At 50.8% G+C, this 19,177-nt stretch overlaps 1 protein-coding gene across 1 annotated transcript; it reads right to left on the reverse strand.

Moving 5' to 3' along the window:
- Positions 1–16,929: 16,929 nt before the first annotated feature.
- On the reverse strand, positions 16,930–17,734 carry NTF3 (neurotrophin 3). Its single transcript, XM_079938249.1, has one exon. The coding sequence runs from the start codon at positions 17,712–17,714 to the stop codon at positions 16,956–16,958; it is 759 nt and encodes a 252-aa protein (XP_079794375.1). The 5' UTR covers positions 17,715–17,734; the 3' UTR covers positions 16,930–16,955.
- Positions 17,735–19,177: the final 1,443 nt, after the last annotated feature.

Below are 19,177 nucleotides of genomic sequence, written 5' to 3' on the forward strand. Positions count from 1 at the left end.
TTGTGCAAGGCCTTTTGTAACCCGGGCTCCAGATCCACACATTGATACTTCAAGAGCATCCTTTTGACCAAAGGCACCACCAAGCCAGTCCAAATTTAAGGAGTAGGAGGCTAGGCTCCACCTCTTGAAATAGGTGTGTGAATTTACAGTACATTGCAAAGGACTTGGATACAGGATTGGGTGAACTGGGGCTGTTTTTGCAGTCAATCTACCTTGGGCGGTAACTCTGTTTTTCCTCACTTGTCAAACAGGGTCCTCATGATGTGTTGTAGCAACAGGGGATGGACTAGCCCCAGGGGACAAGCAGGGGCCTGGACACCAGGAAGAAGGCCCTCTGCTTCCTGTAATTCCTGAGGGTGCTGGGTCCTGGGGCTTCTCCTCCCTTTGTGGATGTTCCCTGGGCGTGGGCATGAGAAACTCACAGCCCTCTGGATGGACCCTGGACACCAGCCAGCAGCGTCTCCTCGCTTTACAGAAAACTGAGGCCCAGAGAAGGGAAGTGAGTTGATCAAGGTCACACAGCTACTGTTCCCTGCAGGAGAATCTAGAGACTTTTGGAGGGATGGGAAGTCTCTTCTTTTTGACTTTTTTTTTGTTTGTTTGTTTTGGTTTTTTTTGCGGTATGCGGGCCTCTCACTGCTGTGGCCTCTCCCATTGCAGAGCACAGGCTCCGGACGTGCAGGCTCAGCGGCCATGGCTCACGGGCCCAGCCGCTCCGTGGCATGTGGGATCTTCCCGGACCGGGGCACGAACCCGCGTCCCCTGCATCGGCAGGCAGACTCTCAACCACTGCGCACCAGGGAAGCCCTCTTTTTGACTTGTAAAATGACACCCCCTTACAAAGTGAGGAAGGAAGTCAAACTTACTAGGTTGTAGGAAAACATCTTAGAAATGAGGCACAGATTTCAGGACTGCATAGGGTACGGATGTGATTTACAAAGGGAGAGAAAACTAAGGTCACGGATGTTGGGAGCCAATCCCAGTGTCCCCGAGCTGCCTGCCTGGCAGGAACCCTAATGGCATCTGATCTCAAAGTACTTATTTTTCAGCAGGTTATACTTGAAGGAAAAAAATGGCATGATTTTTCTTTCCTGATTCAGGTCCCTTCCTTAAGGCCCCACTCCACTCCACCATGTTACATTTTCTCCATCTCTTCCTCAAAGAAAATACACAGCCCAGGTCTTCAACATCATTCATTTGTTCAACATAATAAAACGTATTTATTGAACGCCTGCGATGTGCTGGACAGTCTTCGAGGTGCTGGTAATAATGCGGCCAAAAGAGCAGACACAGTCCCTGTTCCCAAAGTGCCTGCATTGTCACCGGCAGAAAGATATCGGAAGGGGGAACCACGGGACGGTGGCAGTGACATTGGGTGGTCAGGGAAGCCCCCAGGGGAAGGTGACCTTGAAAGGTGCAATCTGAAAGACAGGAAGGAGATGGCTCCGTGGAAATCCGAGGAGAGAGATTCCAGGTGGACAGACCAGCCAGCGCCCGCCTCCCTAACAAACCCAGGAGGGGAAGATTCCATCCGCATCTCAGCCTAACCTGTCTCCTCTGACACGGAGCAGGTTTTGCTCTCCAAACAAAGAGGTGTTTTTGTTTTTTTTTTAACTTTGCCCTATATGAAAACAGACTGTCAGAGTTGGCTTCAAAACGATTTGCTAGGCTCATGGGCATTAAATAGAAGGTCCCGGTGTCCTGATGGCCGTGAGTGGGGCCAGCGCCCTGGTGTGTGGGGCAAGAACGAGTTGGGACCTGGGACCGCATCTAATTTCCCCTCCACCCCAGTAACAAGATCTCAGCTACTTGACAAGCGGTCCCTCTCCCCGCCCCATCGTCCCTGCCCCATGGAATTCTTGGGCAGAACAGCTGCGCTGGGGTCTCAGTTTTCAATGAAACCATAAAATACTCCTGCGGGTCCTTAAGAGGATGGCATTTATGACTGGGGTGGGACAGCTTCCCTGCTCAGACACCCCCTCCCCAATTCCCAGGCTCACCAGACGCCCACGTGTCCCCCAGCCTGCTCTTAAACCTCTGGGAACGGCAGCATGGGTGCCTCAGTAAGTCCGAGCCCAGAGCACGCTGGCGGAGGAAAATGACAGGCAGATCCAGGGAATAGGAGGACCTTTGCCAAGAAGCACAAGAAGCCATCCAGCAGGGCACCCGCTTTTTTCCTGCACCTCAACTAGAATGCCCACCACCTACCCCAGGCACACAGCTGCCTCGGGGAGGCTGCTCTCTGGCTTGAGGACAGGAAAGCCCTCACTGGCTCTGAGAGGGGGAGCGGGTGTGACCCACGTTCCTCTCACCCTCCCTGCCCCTGCCCTGGGCTCTTCTTTTAACGGAGCCTTCAACCGTGGCCAGGGCTGATTTACCAGGAAGCTAAGACGCTTCAAATCCCCTCACTTGCTCCAGCCCCTTCCAAAGGTTGAGAGGGGCCTTAGCAAATGATTGACGTGTTACATGGTTTCAAAAACCTTGTAAAAGTAAGATGAAAATTATTCGGATATTAAGAAACAAAGAGTAACAAAAAATTTCAGATCACACTAAAGTATTAATTCATTAAGAGGAAGAAATAAATTTCCAATAGAAATGATACATTTCCTATAGAAGTGATGAGTAGGCTCTTAGATTGTTATATAATCCAATTAAAGGAAAGGAATTAATTATATGTTCATATTGGAAAAAGGATTTTCCTTCTTCTGCTGATTCAACATAAACTACTATCACTGATAAAGATAACATAATCTTACAGTAGGAACAACGATGGCAGACTGGTTAATGAGCATTTAAGATTAATCACCACATTAAAAAAAAAAAAGAGACATCCTGACATTTTTCAGCTGCTATGTGGAAGAACCTTAAGAGAGGTTTTCCTAAATTTGGTAACAATTCTGAAAATGTACTGTTATTACCAAGGATACAACCTGAAAAGAACTTTCCTGAAATATTAATATTAAAAAACAAATTTTGATCAGTCATGTTACAGGAGAAGCTCAATTCTCTTTCTCTCTATAGAAAAGAATATTATAAAACTATTGTCAGATATGAAGAATATGCAGACAAAAAATAGGGGAAATAAAGTATTATAGATGTATTGCCAGGCAGTTAATGAAACTCTTAGTATTTGGTTTTCTATATTTTCTGATTTTTAATTGTACCTGTAAGATTTTAACATTTATAATTTCTCTGATTTATTTTTCTTCAAGTACCTGTATTCATTTGCTAAGGCTGCCATAACAAAGGGCTTGACTTGGGGGCTTAATTTAGGGAATGTATTGTTTTACAATCCTGGAGGCTAGAAGCCCAAGATCAACGTGTTGACTGGGTTGGTTTCTTCTAAGGGCCATGAGGGAAGGATGAGGCCTTTCTCCTTGGCTTGTAGACGGCTGCTTTCCCCCCATGTCTTTAAATGGTTCATTCCCTCTCTCTCTCTCTCTCTCTCTCTCTCTCTCTCTTAACTTCCTCTTCTTATAAGGGTACCACTCAGATTGGATTAGGGCCCACACTAATAACCTCATTTTAACTAAATCACTTCTTTAAAGACCCTATGTCCAAATACAGTCTCATCCTGAAGTACAGGGTGGTAGGACTTCAACACTTGAAATAGAGGAGGGGGCACAGTTCAGTCCAGAACAGTAATCCCATCTTGTGTTATTTATTCAGGGGAATCCACATATTTTTCTGAAGTTTTAAGCACCAGAAAGATCTGGATCCAGACACATGGGTGTCTCTTTTGTTCTTAGAATCACCTCTTCTGAAGTTCATAACCTCTTGCATACGAGAAGTCTTTGCAATTCAACAGACATTGTTGAGGACCGAACACTGCTCACACTGTGACCTCAGCAAGGATGGCCACGCCCTGTTTCCCCAATGCCCAGGTGTGCTGAGTGCAGGAGCCGGGTCAGCTTCACAGGAGCAGGACGTGGGCGGTGACACCGGGCCCTGCATGCAGGAGGGCTCTGCACTTGGGGTTTAAGGTTTGCTGTCACCATCTTGAAATTCTTAATTATTTGCCTTTTGCATGGGTCCCTGCAAATTCTGCAGCCAATCCTGGGGCAGGAAACTTCTGCAGCTTCTGGTTACAGCCAGGTTAGCTCTAGAAGGCTGGTTAGGGTTTTCCCTTGCAAAAAAGTAGGAGATGAGCACCCTAGGAAGGAGAGTCAGCGTGTGCCAAGACGTGGGCAAGAGCCAGAGAGCACTGCATGTGTAATCTAGAATCCTCCCTCCTCGTGGGTCAGAGGAAACGAGCTGTGTGTGGAGAGCGTTCTGGTTTGAGTGCCTGCGTTCACTCTCCCCGGGGTTCAGCATCTTCCTCTGCCAAAGGGGGAAATTCACAAATCCAAGAGTCCAGACGTCACACACGCCTCCTCTTCTTTTCTGGCATCACTTTCGAGTCAGAGCAGGGAGAGATCCTGTGTGTGATGAAGGTTGTGGTCAGGGAAGGATCCAGAAGGGCAGGGGAGCAGAAGGGCGTGGAGGTGAGCAGGTCTGAGAAATAGGAATTCCATCAGTGGGGCCGCCCTCAGCGTTCCCGAGAGAGGGACGTGGCCAGAAAAGGGGTTGTGGGACACTGTCAATGACCCCAAGTACCCAGCCAGAGGGCTTGGGACTCTGAACAGTGGGGGCTCCTGGAAGCATATGGGTGGGACCTGATGAAAGTGGCATCTGATGAAAATTCGTGTCTGGGAGAACTCCCACACAGCTCCTTTCAAGGCTGGATCACAGAGAGGAAAGCCAGCTCCGCTGAGGGCTCCTTAGGGTGGGGTGAGACCCTGCCTCATCTGCCCCTGAGCACAGGACACACCATGCAGAGGAATCCACGGGGAGCCAGGAGCCTCATGCTCCCAAGGCCACCGGAGCCGAGCTCTGTCTTCTTCCCCCTGCCCTCTGGAGGAGCTGCAGCCCGCCTGCCCTGGGGTGAGAAGGGAAGCCGAGGTTGCCAGCCTGGAACAGGGCCTGTGGGCTCCAGAGGCTGAGCGAGGTTGCACAGCCCACCCCAAGGAGGCTGACTCCACTGTGCTGACAGTCACACTGACACACGAAGCAGGGTTATGTCAAAAGTTCCGGAGGAAGGATGACAGGATGAGGGGGAGAGGAAGCAATGCGGACAGCGCAGCTACCCCTGGACTGAGACCCAGCATCGGACTTCCAGCTGCAGGAAACCAGGAAGGGTAGTGACTAGAGCTGGCCCTCCCACCCGGCCAAGGGGACCAGGGAGTGGGCAGAGTGATGCTGAGTGATGGGTCAAGCCCAGATGAGCGATGCAGTGGCCCCACTGCGTCCTGAGTCTCTCATCTTCCTTCTCCAAACCTGCCAGGATGCCCCCACCCCACGTCTTCCCCTTCACTGTGACTCCAAGCAAGTCCATCCTCCAGAGAGGATGTAACAGAGCATCCTCGGATCTGCAGTGGGACCACCGCAGGGCTGTTCCCACTCCAGGCAGGCCTGGGTCTGCACAGATGCAGCGGGGCAGCCAGTGCCAGTGGTCCAGGGCAGCAGGGCACCAAAGCGTGGAGAGACGAAGCTTGGAGTCCTTGCTGACAGATGAGGCACATCTGTTGAAGGCCCTTCTCCTGAGTTAACTCCCACAGGACACAGGTACTCCTCTTCTGTAGGACTAGGTCCAAGCTGCCATGGTTTGGCCCTTGATGTCCTCAATCTTTATATCCCAACAACACAAACCTATCAGTTGGCTTGAGGCAAAGAGTCCTTTATCTGTGCCCTAATGCCAAGCTGTCATGGAAGCTGTTGGAACCCTGATCACATTGCATCACGGCTGTATGTGTCCATCTCTCCAGGAGGCTGCACTGCATCTGTATCCCCAGGCGGGGGTCCAATATGGAGCTGGTGCTGGGGAGGAGGGAAGGGACATAGCCCATCTGAGGCTGCGCAGTGGGACTGGGGCTCCAGGGTTCATACCCGCAGCTCCTGACGGGCATGCTGGGCTCTGCTTTTCTGCTCTCCGTCTGTCTCGCCTCTTGCTAAACTGAAAGCACCCGGCTGAGGTAGTTCCTCGCCAGCAGCTGGAGCACGGGCAGAGGAAGGGGGATGCAGCAAAGGAAGGCCTGGGACATCAGGACTCCTCCGCTTCACGACCTCCTTACCCATCCCATTGGACTGCGCTTTCAGAGCCTAGGGTATTTATTTATTTATTTTTTTGCGGTACGCGGGCCTCTCACTGTTGTGGCCTCTCCCGTTGCGGAGCACAGGCTCCGGACGCGCAGGCTCAGCGGCCATGGCTCACGGGCCCAGCCGCTCCGCGGCATGTGGGATCTTCCCGGACCGGGGCACGAACCCGTGTCCCAAACCCGTGTCCCCTGCATCGGCAGGCGGACTCTCAACCACTGCGCCACCAGGGAAGCCCCCTAGGGTATTTTTATAAGGCTTTAGTAAGCTTCCAGATTCGGTCTGCACTTAAAAATCAAACGTGCTAGAAGATTGACTTAGACTGCAGCGTGAGGGATTTGGGCAAGAAAAAGAGACTTTTCCCTCAAATGGGGTTGGTGGTGAGCAGCCAGGCGTGTGCGTCTGTGTGTTGGGGCCAGCTGGCTGGGTCCCATCTCTCCGGGGGTTGGGACGGGGGAGCCAGTGTCAGGGGAGCTTCCGGGATGCCACGTGGGCCGCCAAGTGCCTTTCGTGTGTGTTTGCCTTCCACCCTGATGACACCCCGTGAGGTGGGCAGAGCAGGTGTCGGGCTCAAAGGTTTTATGAAAATACCCAACAACTGCTGTGCCGGTTACTAATAACTGCAGTCCCAAGCCCCCGAGGGATCTCCCACTACCCATTCCGTTCCCTGGGGGTCTGCAGGAACTCTCTATTCTCAGACTCTCAAAGAAGGCCCAGCGGATGCCCCCACGACCCTGCTCTAGCCGATCGCTCTCCACTGGCCCATGCTGCCTGTTCCAGCTACAATTTTCACTATCACCCTGAGAGGTAGTTCCTATCATCAGCATCATTTTATAGGAAACTGGAGACTGAATGAAATCAGGACACTTGCCCGCATGATGACGGGTCACATGATTATGAAGGAAGGTGGAGTAAAGGAGGATGCTCTCGACTGGATGACAGAAGATCTGGTTCTCATCCCCATTCTGCCCTACATATTAGCTGTGTGTCGTTGGCGGGCTTGCCTAACCTCTCTGAATCTAGCTGGTTTTAGTAGGTTGGGGTGGGAAGCGGTTCTAATGGCCTTTTTGGAGCTTCTCAGAGACCACTCTGCTTGCCTCTCCTTCCATAGTATTTCAAAGCTGGCCCCCCTTCCACATCTATAAGGTAGGCTGGGTCTGCTCCCACGACACTGTGTAACTGATTAGGAATGTTTTTAGACCCACTTTTCAGGAAGCAAAACTGAGGGTTGTGGAGTACAAATGACTCAACTATAGTCCCAAGAAAAATCACTGTGATGGGATCTCAGGGTTAGTTTTCTTGAAGCACGTCTTAGATGAAAAGAAAGTTCTTTTAGAGTATCAGAACCAGAAACCTAGCCTTGGGGTGGGCAAACCTCCCCACCTACCCTGGTTGGGGAGCTGCCAGCAGGAGCCAGAGGCACAGGAATTCAGGGGGAGTGGCCCTGACCTTGCTGCCCCCCTTGCGCCCACCTTTCAGCATCTGGAGGGCACCAGGGCAGCAGGAGGGAGGGACCAGTCTTGTTTCTCTGGAATGAAACAGGTTTGACAGGGAGAAAAGTCCCTCTGAGGGCGGGGGGGCTGGTGAAGCAACACTGCAACATGCTGGTCTCTTAGGGGAGAAGGGGGGACTGAGGTCCCGAGAGAAAGCTTCACCCTGAGAAACACAGGGATGGTTCATGGACTGGGCCCTGTTTGTGCTTCTGCTGCCAAAGCTTGACTTACGATTTTTTGTTAAAGATCCTTTGCTTTAATGAGGGCCGTTCGTTGCTCAGGGTATACGAACATGTGTTTGACTTCCCTCAGGCACACTGACATTTCACGTCTTGAATTTCACAGCAGCAACCATTTTAATCATGAAAATATATAGTGTCTCACCCCCTCCCCCATCGCCCTGCCCCCAACTGCCTGTCTACCCCACCTTCCTTCTCGATCCTTTTCACTGTTTTCCATCAATGTCTGCTGAGTGGTTAGCGTTCCCTGAAATTATTTTATATGCAGATTTGCTTGTGTCTTTCTAATTTTTTTCTGTTACACCCTCTAGACAAGAAGCTGCATGAAGGTGCGAGCCTCACCTACCGGTTTGTCACTATACTGACCAACATCTAGGATGAGAGTGGGCACTTAGTAGGTCTCTATCGACATTGGCTGAATGAACGTGAGCTTGAATGGATGGCAAATGCTCAACCAGTACATGGTGTTCTTTATCTAAGAGGCGTAAGCACAGCCCTGACTCCTGGCCTTGTGTTTCGTTTCCCTTCACTCATGTGTAAAAGCTGTTTTCTTCCCAGTCGAGTCCTCCCCCCAACAATTCATCAGTGTAATAACGGTGTCTCGAATGTTTGCACTGAAAAGGACGTTATGATTCTAGATTGTTGAGCTTCCTGTCTCCCAGAAATACTCATCACCTCGTCATGCCCATCCACGTAACTACAGAGCCAGGCAACCTTCCATCCTGACCCGTTCTCCCTGAGGGTGACCCAAACCCTTCCTGTGGTAGCTCCCGTTTATTAAGGTATATCACCGATACTGCCTACTGAGAGCTTAGCGCCCAGCGTCCGGGATATGATTCTGACAAAACCACCATGATAGCCCCCTAGGGATGTCAAAGCCAAATGGGGTGACATATCAAACAAGGACTTACACCAATACCCAGACACCTGTCATTTCAGTCGTGTTATGTGATAGAAATGTTGTGCGCCAGGACGACATAAAAGGATGGGGAAGGCTAGACTCTAATGAACACAGGAAGAGATGTCAGGAAAGGACCCCCACGGAAAAGGGACGGATGAACTGAGGTCTGGATCTACAAACTGAGGACTTTGTAAACTGAGCAGGGGGCAGCCAGACAAAGGGAGCGGGGGACAGAGGACCAGCACCCAGGCGTGTCTGAAAGCCCCGGAGCAGAGTGGGGCTTGGCTCCTTCCAGGATTCTGCTAAGAGAGAAGGATCTTTTCTTCTCCTGATTGACCAATAAGCTTTCAAGGAGCCCGCCAACAACTGGCAAAGGTCCTAGCCCGGAAAATAGAACCCCATTGGGTCCTTTTGGGCCAGAATCTTCAGTTTGGCTTCCCAACATCTGATTTTTCCTTTAAAATGTAACCTGACATGTCTCCAACAGCCGCATCCTAGAGCTGACCACTGAGCCACACCGCCACGGAGTGATGCTGGCGACGCGTATTATTTCAGTCTTCCGTGTCATCTCCAGTGGAGGTCTGACCGCAAATCCCTAGCGGAGTCCGGATTCCACAACCCGATTTGCTTCCACTAGGCTTAGGCTATACCCATTTGTACATGGAGAGGGCTCACCTGTGCTGGGGTATTTCGAGATGAGTAAGAGACGTTCTTTGATCATTTCAAGCATGCTTCTGTCTTGACAATGAGTTGCCTATTGGATATCTCTACTTTACTATCCCATGGGTACCTCAAACTCCTTACCTATCATTCCTGTCCTCAAACCCACTCGTCTTGCAGTCTTCCTGACTTTGATCTAGAATCATCACGCCTCCAGAACACAGTGGCCATCCTCCTTCTGTCTTCCCCTCTCATCTTCCACGTCCAACTGGTTACCAAATCCGATTGATGCCATCTGAAAAGCGCTCCTCTTATCCCGAGTTCCTCCCTGCTCCCTCTGCCTTATCCTAGTCTGGATCCTCCCCTTTATAATTTTTTTTTTTTTTTTTCTGTATGCGGGCCTCTCACTGTTGTGGTCTCTCCCATTGCAGAGCACAGGCTCCGGACGCACAGGCTCAGTGGCCATGGCTCACGGGCCCAGCCGCTCCGCAGCATGTGGGATCTTCCTGGACCGGGGCACGAACCCATGTCCCCTGCATCGGCAGGCGGACTCCCAACCACTGCACCACCAGGGAAGCCCCCTCCCTTTTACAATTTATTGCTCATCTTCCAGCTCTCACTCCATCAATCTGCCTCCAGTCCATCCGTCAGTTATTCTACCACCAAAATCATCTTAAAAAATCAAGGAAAAAACCCTTGTTGATTCCTCATTACTTAATAAACTAGTGATTCTCAAAGTGCACAAAAGCACCTCCAGGAAACTTGTTAGAAATGCAAAATCTCAGGCCCCACCCAAACCTAATCAGTCAGAGGCTCAGGTGATGGACCCTTCAGGTGATTCTGATGCTAAAGTCGAGGGTCCTCAAGCAATCAAATCCAAACTTTACAGCCTTTCACACATGGCCTTGAATTCTTTGGTCCCAGCTTCTCTCTCCAGCTTCCTACCGCCATAAAATTCTCCTTATCCCAAACCTTTTACTTTTCTCTGCATGTGTTAGACCCCTTCACCACCCTGCACTTTTGAAGGCTGTTCCTCCATCTGGAATATCTTTCCCCTCAATCTTCCCTGTCAGACTCCTACTCATCCCTAAGAGCCAGCTCAGAGTTGCCTCCTCAGGGAAGTCTTCCGTGACTGCTCCCAGCAGCATTTAGTTGCTCATCTTGTGGGTTCCTGGAGCCCTTTTGCTGACAATCTAGTTATATCTGTTTTATCTGTAGATTTGGCTTCACCATAGGGAGTGGATTTCTTTCAGATAATTAGAGCTGTTATAAAATAGCACCAACTCCTTGTGAGCAGGTGCTTATGGAGAGCACGTGAACGTTATCAAGGGTACTCTCAGCGGTACACCCGAAGGTCGCATCTTTTCTACTCATTGTTCTTCCAGGAGGGATGACATCTCTCGTGCTGAGTCCATACAGTTGAGCTGGGTGCCAGACACCTAATAGGCATTCAACGGATTAAAGAATGTATTGAATGGATAAAAGATGGATCTCTGATTGTAAGGGAGGATGAAAAGTTCCGTCCAAATTGAAGTTCCTGTCTTCTATCCTTTTGCAAAAGCCCCCAAAGGATATTATAGCCATGTTGATCTTTATGTTTCAGGGCAAAGCTACAAGCACCAATCCAGCTAGTACAGCAGTTGATAAGTTACTGGGTGGGGGATGGGTTTGGGGGGTTTGGGTGGGAGACACGCTCCTCTTTCCCACCTACTGAAAGTCCCTGCTGCAGGGAGCCTCCGTGCTGGTGAGTCTGGCATCTCCCCCAGGTAGATCGATTGCTGTGAGTCCCTGCTGTGTTGACCCTCTAATTGTTGCTAGTGCCACACGCCTGCCACCCTCCTCACTCCCCCACCTCACTGAAATTCAGGTCAAGGTCCCCTGAGGCACTCAGCATTCTCCCCATTGCTGTCTTCCTCAAAGAGTGCAGAGCATGTGCTTCCAGACCACCCAGACCTCCCGGGCTCCCATCTGGACACGTCCCCTTACCAGCTGTACCACCTTGGGTAAGTTACTTAACTTTCCTTGGCCAATGTCCTCAACGGCACAAAAGAGTTAGAACTACTGGGGTGTGCACGGAGCCTTACAGGGAAGAAGCAGCCAGGACATGATAACCATCACTACGATTGTTTATTCTTCAGTCTGACCTTACCTTTCCACCCCTAACCCCAGCACCAGCTTCCAGCACTTTCCTCCCCAGTCAGAAGGCCCACACCTTCAGCCCCTTCGGTTTTGGCTGCTGGAATCCACCTGATGCCTTTTCTGCCTGTAAATCCTCAACCCCGACCAGCCTGTTTTCCAGCCCCAGTTTGTGTTCCATATGCTCCCCAGCTGGCTACCAGCTCAGTCTCCTAAAGGTTAAACTCGTGTTCTAGAACATTCTTTTCAAGCATGACCTTTCCTTAAAAAAAGGCAATACATCAATGGCTGGGAAATCAAAGCAGCTACACACACACACACACACACACACACACACGCACGACTACGTGCAAACATGCTCATGGGCGCCCACCCACCTCCCTACAACTCCGCGTGAAAAGCCATCTAACTCATTAAGCTCTGCTTCACCATTTCCCAGTAAACTTTTCTGTTTTCTTGCCACAGAGGTTTCTGTCACAGCACACACAATGTCATTACTGACCCCTGCACCAGTTCAACTTAGCCAAACTCCTCAGCGGTAGCCCACCTCTAGAAAATTCTCTCGATATCTTTGGGCCTTCGCTTCTCCACCTCGTGGGCCTTCCCCACCCCTGGCCCCCACCCTAGCCCTTCTCTGCTCATTTTGTCGGCCTTTCGTACCAAATACAGGTCCAGGATGGAAGGCAACAAACCCGTGGTCCTTCAGAGGGCCTGCGTCCTCGCCATGGTTCAGCTCGTCCGAGCCGGGCCACCCACCATCTGGAACCAAACAAAAGCCCCGGGCGTCCCCGTCAACCCAGAGGCGCTTGCCTTTCAGCCTGTGGTGAAACATTTGTGCCTCGTGAGCAGCCCACTGGCCTGCTGTAACTTGAGAAGCGAGTGCAAGGAGTTTGGGAGGTCTCCTTAGATCTGGGGCTGGGAACCTGGAGGACGAGGGTTAGGCTGGAGAAGAAGGGTCCAGGTCAGAGAATCAGTCCTCGGGGGCTGCGGCTCTTCGTGGGTTTGTGGAAGCAGAGCAAGGCCAGGCCTCACGGGGCAGCCGGCATGGCTTTGCACGGCCGGGGCCATCTGAGTTCGAAGCCTGGGGGATGCGTCTTCCTGGTGAAGTCAGACCAATCTCCAGGTAGCTGGGAGGTGACGACACGAATTTCATTCCTGCACACATGTTCGGAGGTGATAACATACACGCATATGTTTTCTCCAAGCCCTGCTGGAGGGTTTCCACGCCGACTAAATGAACTAAAAAGCAGACGTACACACACAGACGTGCTCATGCATGGATGGGGGAGGGGAAAACAACCAAGATCTTCAAAAATGCCAAACCCTAAACACCAACCTGGAGAAAGCGTTGCTGGACGTGAGAGACAGACAGACAGAAAGACCTATAATACAAGAACAAAGCTGCCCCGTAAATTTGCAAGAAGGAACAAACCCCGTAGCCACCCACACACACACTCTTCAGAAAATCACGTGCGTTGCCAGTAGTTCTGCTGAGAAGGGTTCAAGAGATCTGTGGAAGGGAAGTGGGTGAACTGGGGACTGACTCCCTTGGGGTAGGTGATTAAGACTCTTTAATTAGGATCAATCCTCCACCGTGAAGTTGGGAAATTCCTACCGGAATTCCAGAGTGAAGGCTCCTGAAAATTTCCCCAAACCTAACCACCAGAGGTAACCCGAAAGGGGCCAGGAACTGGATATTTTCATTACATTGCAAAATGATCTTATGCAGTAGGCACTATCCTCATTTTATAGACAAGGAAACAAAGGCTCAGAGAGGTTAAGTAACTTGGTCAAGTTCACACAGCCTGTAGAGGGGAGCATCCTTATGAAAGGGCAGAGAGAAGCCCGCACCAATGGCCAACAGAGCTTCTGAACGTGGCATCCATCCAGGAAGAGAGGACTGGCAGCCTGGACACTGCCCCTCTCTGCAGTTGGAGCTCGGGATGCTGAAATGCCCACTCTGGGACAGGTGACTTAGCTAAGGTCATGCCGCCACTGGCAACAAAGTCGGGCCAGAACCTGCCTTCCCTCCAGCCAGGCTCCTTACCCGGCAACACACCTCTCTGTTCAGCGAAGGTCCAGCAAGAAACCAGGCGACAAGGGAAGGTGACGGAGAGCAAGTACGTCTCCAGGAGCCAGACACCTGCCCTCCAAGGCCCTCCTGTCCCAGAGGTGAGTCGAACTGCCAATCAGCTCAATGGCAAATGTGTGCAGCAGATGCAAAAGGCCTCCCGCGGACCTTGTGGAAGGCTCTGCCCTGGCCCGTGAGTCTAACACGTTGGCTTTGGCAGACCTTGGATGCCCTCTTATGCCAGTATAGCTGCTGAAAGGGAACTGTGTTCCCCAGCACGGGGATGGAAACAGAGCTGCCCCACAGCCTGAAGCCCGGAGCTCCTTTCAGGCCTGTTTTCATCATCCCCGGGTTCAGCTCTCCCCTGAGCTGCACTTACCCCGGAAGCAAGGTGCTCCAGACTTGCTCTCGACATGTAGGGAAATGCCTTCCATTCCAGGTGGGGCCCAGGACTCAGCCCTGCTGTTTAGGAACTATGTCTTCCCAGGCTGGACTCTGGGGTCTCCGTCACCCAAGCCCATCTCCCCAGGCAGCCAGACCGTCCAGACAGGCCCTAAACTCATTTGGAGTAGAAGTTCCAGAAGAGGAACATGAAGGTTCCTTAAGTCCAACCTGAGAACGGGGCTTGGGTCCATCATAAGACTCCCAGTATCCTCCTGGCAGGTTTACTGTGTTCTTGACATAGGCTCATGAAGCAGGAGCTTCCAAAGGTTTCCACACAGAGAACGAAGCTTTCCATTTCCCTAGGCCTGTGTGGTTCATTCTGAAATGCGAGGCTGCAGGAAGGGGATGGGAAGGTACTAGAGAGGAGGAGACAGGACAGCGTCAGCACTCAAACGGGGATTTCCACCCTCCTTCTGCCACTTACCTGCTCAGTGGCCACGGGCAGGTTAAATCCTCAACCCTCAGTTTCGCCACCTGTAAACCGGAGATGACAATTGCTACCTCAAAGGATCTGTGACAACTTACGGTGGGTGGCAGCATTTGAAAGTGCCCAGCATGGGGTGGGTACGTGGTAAATTCCTCATTTCCTGCCCTCGTGTTTTGGGCATGCAGAACCGAGTGCGATCTGACTATATGCTCATCACCAAAGCCACGGCTGTTTGCTGAGCCTGTTTCGAAAGGGTCACATCCCATAAGGGACACAGACACTATTAGGCATGTGTGTCCTTTATGGGGGGCCAGATCGCGGGCACAGGCTGCTCCAGATATCGAGGGCACACACGGGCCTCGGATGGAGGCAGGGCAATCCAGAGAAGCCAACAGACAGGGTTTCAGGGCAGTAATGCAGGGTCCATAGTGATATGGTGGGTACCTCGCGTCTCCGACCAGATGGGAGATGGGAGTCCTTAGGCTCCAGACCCTGGAGGGTGAACTGCTTCCCAGGGGAAAAACACTTGGAGGGCATCACTGGGGTCTGCCTTGGCAGGACAGGTGTGGCCATCATCAAGTGACCCCTCGGCAGTGGTGGACCCCTCCTGGGATCAGTAGGCGCCCGGAAATTTCCCTCCAATTGGGGTTTTTACATCTAAGGGGATGAATCAACCAAACATGATACAGAGCTCATGTATAGTAGACTCTAAAAGAGCTGAAGCAAAGAGTAGAACTCTGGTTGCCAGGCGCTGGGGATGGGGGAAGAGGAGATGCTGTACAAAGAGTACAAATTTCAAATTTTAAGAGGAATAGGTTTGGGGGAGCTAATGTACAGCAGGGGGGCTATAGACAACAATACTGTACCGTACACTTGAAAGTTGCCTTGAGGGTAGCTTCTAAATGTTCTCATAAGAACAACAATGGCACGTGTGTGAGGTGAAGGATGTGCTAACTAACCTTATTGCGGTAAACATTTCGCAATATATATGCGTGTCAAATCATCACACTGTACACCTTGAACTTATGCAATGCTATACGTCAATTATATCTTAATAAAGCTGGGGGGCGGGAGAACAAAAAAACCCACCAGAACCCAAAAATTGTACAGAGGAACACAATACCTAAGTAAGGAGAGGGAGGGAAGGGATGAGGAACTTCCGTTCTTGAATGTCTACCCTCTGTTGGGACGCCTACTGCAGTAATATAGCTGAATCACGTCGACCTGTGGGGTAGGCAAGACCCATACCCACATCTGAATCTCTGACTCCAGGAAACCTGGGCTCAGGGAGCCTTCGAAACCCTGCCCACAGTCACAGGGGGTAGCTGGAATTGGAACCTAGGTCTGACTCCAAAGCACCAGCTTTTTTAGTCCCCCCTGTAGCACCAAGAGGGACCAGCAGAGGAAGGGGAGGTGGGGCTCCCAGAGAATCTCTCAGGAGCACATTTCTCTTCTGTGTGCGGGTGACTCATGATCCGTTTCTGCTTCCGGGCACCCATACAATTATTTCTTTTTTTTGCTTTTTGTTTTTGCGGTACGCGGGCCTCTCACTGTCGTGGCCTCTCCCGTTGCGGAGCACAGGCTCCGGATGCGCAGGCTCAGCGGCCGTGGCTCACGGACCCAGCCGCTCCGCGGCATGTGGGATCTTCCCGGACCGGGGCACGAACCCGCGTCCCCTGCAACGGCAGGCGGACTCTCAACCACTGCGCCACCAGGGAAGCCCCCATACAATTATTTCTGTTACAAATAGTTAAAAAATGTTTCCTATGTGCCTCAGAAAACCACTTACAAAAAACAAAACAAAAACCGAAGCCAAAAAAAAAAAAAAAAATTCAACCCTTAACAATCTCAAATCCCCAAACAACAAATGTGCTGAAAAGAAACTTCCCAAACGAAAATTGCCAGGTTCATTGTTATGAACTGTAACATTTCAGGACTGTAACATTGTAACTCTAATTGGCAAAACTGACAGCAGAGAAAGGCAAGTAGGTTCTGGGCAGTGAGCTTGTTGGTCAGAATGAAGGGTGCGGCTCCAAGCTGCCCAGCATCACTGCAACGGAGGCGGTAACAGTTCTTTTAGGTAATGAACCAACCGTGAGGCATCCGGGAAGGGGAGATATAACTCTGTCTACACACAACTCTGACATCAGCCGATTTTAACAAGTTTACTAAAACGACAGTCATGGCCTTGACAATACTGAATGCAAAATACTGGTGTACACAGATTTTACAAGAGCCAACTTACAAGGATCAGGTTTAACAGATGGGAGAGGCCTGAGGGAAGGCAAGCACACGGATTTTATTGAGAAAAAAAGCTTATATACTGTAGGGTTGCTGAAGTTTAATAAATAAAGGTCAACTTATAATATATAAAAACAATATAAACATTTATATGCTACGTGCATATTGTATAATTTAAAGTAATAATTTATATATGGGGAGAGATGCCAATTTATGTTCTTCCGATCTTTCTCGACAAGGCACACACACAGGATGTGTCTATCCGTATCCACCGCCAGCCGACCAGCTTGTTGTTTTCTGACGTCAGTGCCCGGACGTAGGTTTGGGAGGTTTTGCACTGAGAGTTCCAGTGTTTGTCGTCAATGCCTCTGCAACCGTTCTTGACAGGCCTGGCCTCTTTACATCTCGTCTCATAAAAATATTGTTTGACGGGAGAGTTGCCGGTTTTGATCTCCCCCAGCACCGTGACCTGGTGTCCCCGAATGTCGATGGCCGATGACTTGTCGGTCACCCACAAGCTCTCGCTGTCACACACGGAGTACTCCCCTCGGTGACTCTTGTGTTCCGCGTACCTCTTCCTCCGCGCCGTTCTGTTGGTCGCCACGGGGTTGCCCACGTAATCCTCCATGAGGTACAGGGGAGGGGGCTCCAAGGGGGTGCTGTCACTCAGCAGGACCCGGGGGGAGTTGTAGCGTCTCTGATGCCGCAGCAGTTCGGGGCCCATGGCCGTCATGGGCTGGAATTCCGACTTGGCAGGCTCCCGGGGGGCCTCTGTTTTGGGCAGCGTGCTCTGGTAGTTTTCCTTAACGGCCACCATCTGCTTGGAGAGCTTGTTTTTTAAAATATCTGCCTGGATCAGCTTAATAATCAGGGAATTGAGCGAGTCTTCCGGCAAACTCCTTTGATCCATGCTGTTACCTTGGATGCCACGGAGATAAGCGAGAAATATCACATAAAACAAGATGGACATCACCTTGTTCACCTGTAAGATCTGAAAAGGAAACATAGGTGTTAACAGGAGGTGGTGGCCGCTGGGTCTTTGTCATCCTGAACCAGAGGCTGAGGATCCCTGTGAGGCAAGAGAGACAGCAGGGTACCACCATCCTAGGGGAGCATCAAAACGCCCCTGTACTGGCCAGATACAGAGGCTGTCTATTTCTCTCCCCTTCCCCTGGGAAATACTGCCTTTTACGAGCCCTCCTTTCTCTCCTAGATGTCCAAGTGCCTTCACCACTACAATCTTTCCTCCAGCATCGTGGCTGTGTGAGAGGGAAAGAGGGGTGTGTATGTGTGTGTGTGTGTGTGTGCGTGTCTGTGTCTGTGTGTGTAAGAGAGAGAGGGCAAGATCATCTTTTTCACAAGGACACCAAGAACATCAATGGAAGGACTACAGCCTAGAAGAGTCAGGTCTTTCCCGAAGACCCAGGTCACAAAGAGGCAGGTGTGCTTGACTCCAGGCTTTCAACCTCCATCTCTTTCCTGGACAGATAGCACCTGTCACCTTTGCACCTGACGTCTACCATCTGCAGCCCTTCTGCTGTGTGTAGATGACGTCCTGCCACTTCTTTATTTTATTTACTTATTCAATTTCTTTTCTTGACTGTGCCATGCAGCATGTGGAATCCTAGCTCCCCAAGCAGAGATGGAACCTGTGTCCCCTGCAGTGGAAGCGTGGAGTCTTAACAACTGGACCGCCAGGGACGTCTCCAGCCACTCCTTTAAAGGTCCCTTAAGCCTGAAAAGATCACATCCCGCTCCACCTCGGCAAAATGCGAAGAAATGGAACCTGAAAATTATAAATACGCACATACATTTTTAATTAAAAAAATATCAGCGGCGGTAGCTTTGCAATTGCCTCGAGAATCATAGCTCTCTTGCCCCCTCCACTGCAGCCCCTGAGATCTCTCAAAGGAACAGATACCCCAAGGCTGGGGGTTGGGCCAGTTGCTTCTATATCCATAGCATCAAAGGTGGCTCGTTCTTGGCCAGCCTGGCAGAGCCGTTCTCTTGCCCTTGTAAATGACCATGTGGGCTGCGACCTGTGCTGTAAGAGGGCCTGAGTGTCAGGTGCTCTGCCGACCTCTCCAATGGACACGCTCGCCAAGATGCCCACCTGATCCCCAGGGACCCTCTTCACAAGACAGCAGGGTCCCCAAAGCACCACCTGTAGAAGATGGAGACACAGCTCAAAGCAATGGGCTACACTTGCCCTGAAGTGCAAGATTCCCTGTTAATTTTTCATGTTTGACTTTTTAAGTTTCCACTATGAAACGTTCCTTTTAATGGTTCTGTTTCTAACTCTGCTGTCTCCTTGTTTCAATGGCATCTTCACCTATCAACGCTCTCATTCTGTTGCCATAGTAGAGCCTCGACCTGGGGTTTCTGCTGAGTCCTTGGGGAATTAGAGGGCTGGTCCTGACATACCTTCATTGC

This window comes from Stenella coeruleoalba (genome assembly GCF_951394435.1).
Source record: "Stenella coeruleoalba genome assembly, chromosome: 11".
NCBI lineage: Eukaryota > Metazoa > Chordata > Mammalia > Artiodactyla > Delphinidae > Stenella > Stenella coeruleoalba.